Source organism: Juglans regia, chromosome 5 (genome assembly GCF_001411555.2).
Source record: "Juglans regia cultivar Chandler chromosome 5, Walnut 2.0, whole genome shotgun sequence".
In the NCBI taxonomy this organism is placed as follows: Eukaryota; Viridiplantae; Streptophyta; class Magnoliopsida; order Fagales; family Juglandaceae; genus Juglans; species Juglans regia.
This window is the reverse complement of record NC_049905.1, coordinates 2,648,655-2,652,486: the sequence shown is the minus strand read 5'-3', so window position 1 is coordinate 2,652,486 and position 3,832 is coordinate 2,648,655. Positions and strand designations below refer to the sequence as shown.

The following is a 3,832-nucleotide window of genomic DNA, read 5'->3' as shown; positions in this document are numbered from 1 at the left end:
TATTTCGAATATCTTTGGAAATTGAGTTTATTAACCAAGAAAATACCAAATTATTGGCCCTCATTCATGATATGTAAAGAACTGACTGAGAAATCTTTGGAGGTCGAATGGAGCCATCAATGAATGCTACTTTATTCTTGACATATAAAGCAATGATGACCGAGCGGCTCCATGCAACATAGTTATCACCACTAAAAATTTCTGAGACAAGAAGGGCACCAGGGTTATCACTCGGATGCAAATAATATGGACTTAATGAATTTTCTAATGGATTATTTTGTGGAATGGGAGGACTTTGGCAGTTTGATGGATTATTTTGTGGTACTGAGTTGACAGAGTCTGTGGAGCTGATAGAGGCCATTTCAAGAAAAGCAAGAAGAGCAGAAAATAAAAAGAATTAACGGAAGAATCACTACAAAAGAAAATCAATGTAGTGCAGAAAAACTTGAAGAAGTAATAAGAAAGAATCAATTTCCAGTAGAGAAGAGGAGTTGCGGAATTTTACTTCTCTGATACCATGTCAAGAATTTCATAAACTGAAAATGAAAAATATGAAAAATTGGAAATATCACGCGTAGGCTATCTGAAGTGAAAAATATTGAATGAATCAAGTGTTTTGATCATTTGAGTTTACATATATTTATACTAAAAATAGAAAATAACTAACTAATGTATATTGTCTACTTTAACCTTCCAACTAATGTATACTGTCTATTTTAGCCTTGGCCTTTCCTTCTTTGGATTTTAACTCCATATTTTCTATATGGGATGCTATACCCCACAAGGAGAAAAAACCCATACGAATCACGGCGATCAGTACTTTTCCTACGTAAAGCAGCCAGCCCGATTGTTATGGCGGACCCGCAACCACCAACCCTGAATAGCTATATCCCAGAAGACATCGTGCTGGAGATCCTGGCAACGTTACCAGTCAAATCATTGCTGCGCTTCAGGCGCGTATGCAAATCCTGGAACTCCATCATCTCCAGTCCTTATTTCATCGCCACCCACCTTAAATATGGTCCTCGTCGTGGTTATTATCTTCTATGCCAGACTATGTTTCGTCAAATACATGAACCCTCATGTACAGTCGTCTGCGGCCGGACCTACGACAGGATTTCCGAATTAGAACTGCCCTTCACGCATGTCGGAATAGTGGGTTCCTGCAACGGCCTACTTTGTGTGGAGTCACGAGGATTCAGGCGTTTGAGTTTGTGGAACCCCAGCATTGCAAGATTCAAGATTTTGCCCGCTCCTTGCTTAGCTCGCGGCTATAAAAGTTTTACATACGGATTTACGTATGTTTCCGAGGAAAACGACTTCAAGATTGTCAAGATTTCATACAGTGAGTTTACAACTACGCTTCCTCGGGCTCAGGTTTACACATTAAGTTCGAATTCTTGGAGAAGAATCGATGAGCCTATCCCTCTGAAACCCGATGCTCTAATCTACAAAATTGGTTGTAATTATTTGCCCTGCCCATTCATTGCTGGAGCTTTGCATTGGATCGTGCGTAGTAAAGGAAGTAATGACTGGAGAGGCAATAAAAAGATTTTGTCATTTGATCTCAGGGATGAAAAATTCGGGGAGATAGCACTACCTAGCAGTTACTTTTACTACGACGATGGATGGGAATATCTTGGCTTGTTCAAGGGAAAGCTTGCTTCGTTTAGTTTTGCAAACTGCCGGATTGGGATATGGGTGATGACAGATTACGGAATGGCTGAATCTTGGACTCTGCTTAGGACTGTGGAATTTGAGCCAGGCGTGGTAGATTTCCGGGGCTGCACCAACGGTGGTGCCGTCGTGATTGCAAGGATTTGCCGTGAGTTTTGTACTCTAAGTTTTATTGAGACTGAAGAAGCTTCACATGATCGTGTGAGGATTATTAATGGTGGACATCTTCTAGTATTTGCAGCTCCTTTCGTGGAAAGTCTGGCTTTACTGGACCGATCAGAAAGTGTCCAATCTCTACACGAACTAATCAGGGAGGCCGGGATTTGATCAATGAAGTATTTCCATTTATTAAAGAGACTGAAGAGTTTTAATCAATTTTCTTTTTTAAAAGAGAACAAAAATGATGTTGAACATCCATCCATGTACGTAGGCATCGATAATGGGATTGGAGTACGTAACTAATATTACCTCACACGTACGCGGTAAAGGCATTTCACGTACGTTATTACCTCTAAACTCTCATACATACATGATCATCCCCGATCTCTCTCGGCCCCAAGCCATCTTCACTTCCACGTACGCCCTATACGAAGATCAGCGTGAGAAACCACCGATTGTGAACGATTATCGTGAGGTACTTGCTGCAATATATAATATTGGACTAAAGTTATTGTCTTGCGATATTTAATTTCATGAAGAAAAATTCTAATTAATCATCATTTGACCACACATGACTACATATGATTTTTTTATTTTTATTTGATTTTTTTTTTCTTACCAAATGTGTGGTAGTGTGTGGTGTATTGATGATGAGTATAAAAACTCAATTAGTTTAGGAGGAATAAATTAATTTTTTTTTTAAAAAGATAAAAAATATGATGTGTGGTGTATGAAATAATAAATAACAAAGCTTATTATTGAATATCAGGATACAAATTGAAGAACATATATATATATATATATATATATATTTTTATCATATACAATTTTAGTGTGTTTTGCAATTAATCATCAATTGTTGAAGCAAACCTCATTATTTTATATGCTTCCTTTTTTTTTCGTTTATTTTTTTTTTAAATTCCAATAGACTGTTTTAAAGATTTAAGGAAGGTTTGGATAGTGAATTAACATGAGATGAGATGAAAGTTGAATAAGATATTGTTAGAATATTATTTTTACTATTATTTTTATTTTAAAATTTGAAAAAGTTGAATTATTTATTGTATTTTGTTTTGAAATTTGAGAAAATTGTAATAATTATATAAAATGAGATGAATTAATATGCTTTCTAAATCCAAATTAAGAGGATAAGATTTTATGAAAGTCTTTTATGTAATCAAGAATTTCGGGAGTGTACAGGTTCTCGACAAGAAGTTTTCCACAAGTACATTTCGGATAATTCAAGGGTTAGTTTCTCCAATCCAATGGTCACCATAAATTATTTGCCCTCAAGATATTCGAACCTTAGACATGGAGGGTGCATTCTATTAAGATCAAGGTTTTGACCACTTGAGTCAACCCCTAGGCTATAGAATCGAGATTATTATTGGGATTCTATTTTTTACTTTGTTATTGGATAAAATTAATGTAATGTTATTATGATTTTTTATAGATGGTACCAGTTGTTTAAAAAGCTTATAACTAGTAACTATAGTTATGGTAATGTTTCAAATCAATACTTCTGTCAAGATTCCGAGAGTCCTCTGGCAGAAAATGTGCCATATCAGCTCAAACACACCATAGCATGAACAGTAAAAAATACAAAATATATATATATATAAATCTAAGAAACATAAACAAAATAAATCACAAAAAAATTTATTTAAACATTAAAAAATAAATAAAAAATTAAAGTTCAAAAAATCTATAAACTAAATTTTAGAAAACATTATTAAGAAATCCTAAAACACAAAATTATTAAAAAATAGTTAAGAAAATTGTTAGAAAAACTTCTTAAAACACCTAAAAAACCAATTAAATCTTTTTACCAAGTTTTTTGTTTTTTTCTTCTTTATATTCTTTATTTTTTAACTTTTTACCTATGATGGGTGATTATGTGACAATTAAATGCCACATCAACATCTTAGGTCAAAACTATAGGTACTACATATAAACTTTTTAAACCACAAGTACAACTCTGAAAAAGTCAAGACAT

The 3,832-nt window shown here is 34.2% G+C and overlaps 1 protein-coding gene across 1 annotated transcript; it reads left to right on the top strand.

Moving 5' to 3' along the window:
• Positions 1-824: 824 nt before the first annotated feature.
• On the top strand, positions 825-2,129 carry LOC108987608 (F-box/kelch-repeat protein At3g23880-like). Its single transcript, XM_018960542.2, has one exon. It carries the CDS (start codon positions 853-855, stop codon positions 2,002-2,004), a length of 1,152 nt encoding a protein of 383 aa, XP_018816087.1. The 5' UTR covers positions 825-852; the 3' UTR covers positions 2,005-2,129.
• The last annotated feature ends 1,703 nt before the right edge of the window (positions 2,130-3,832 follow it).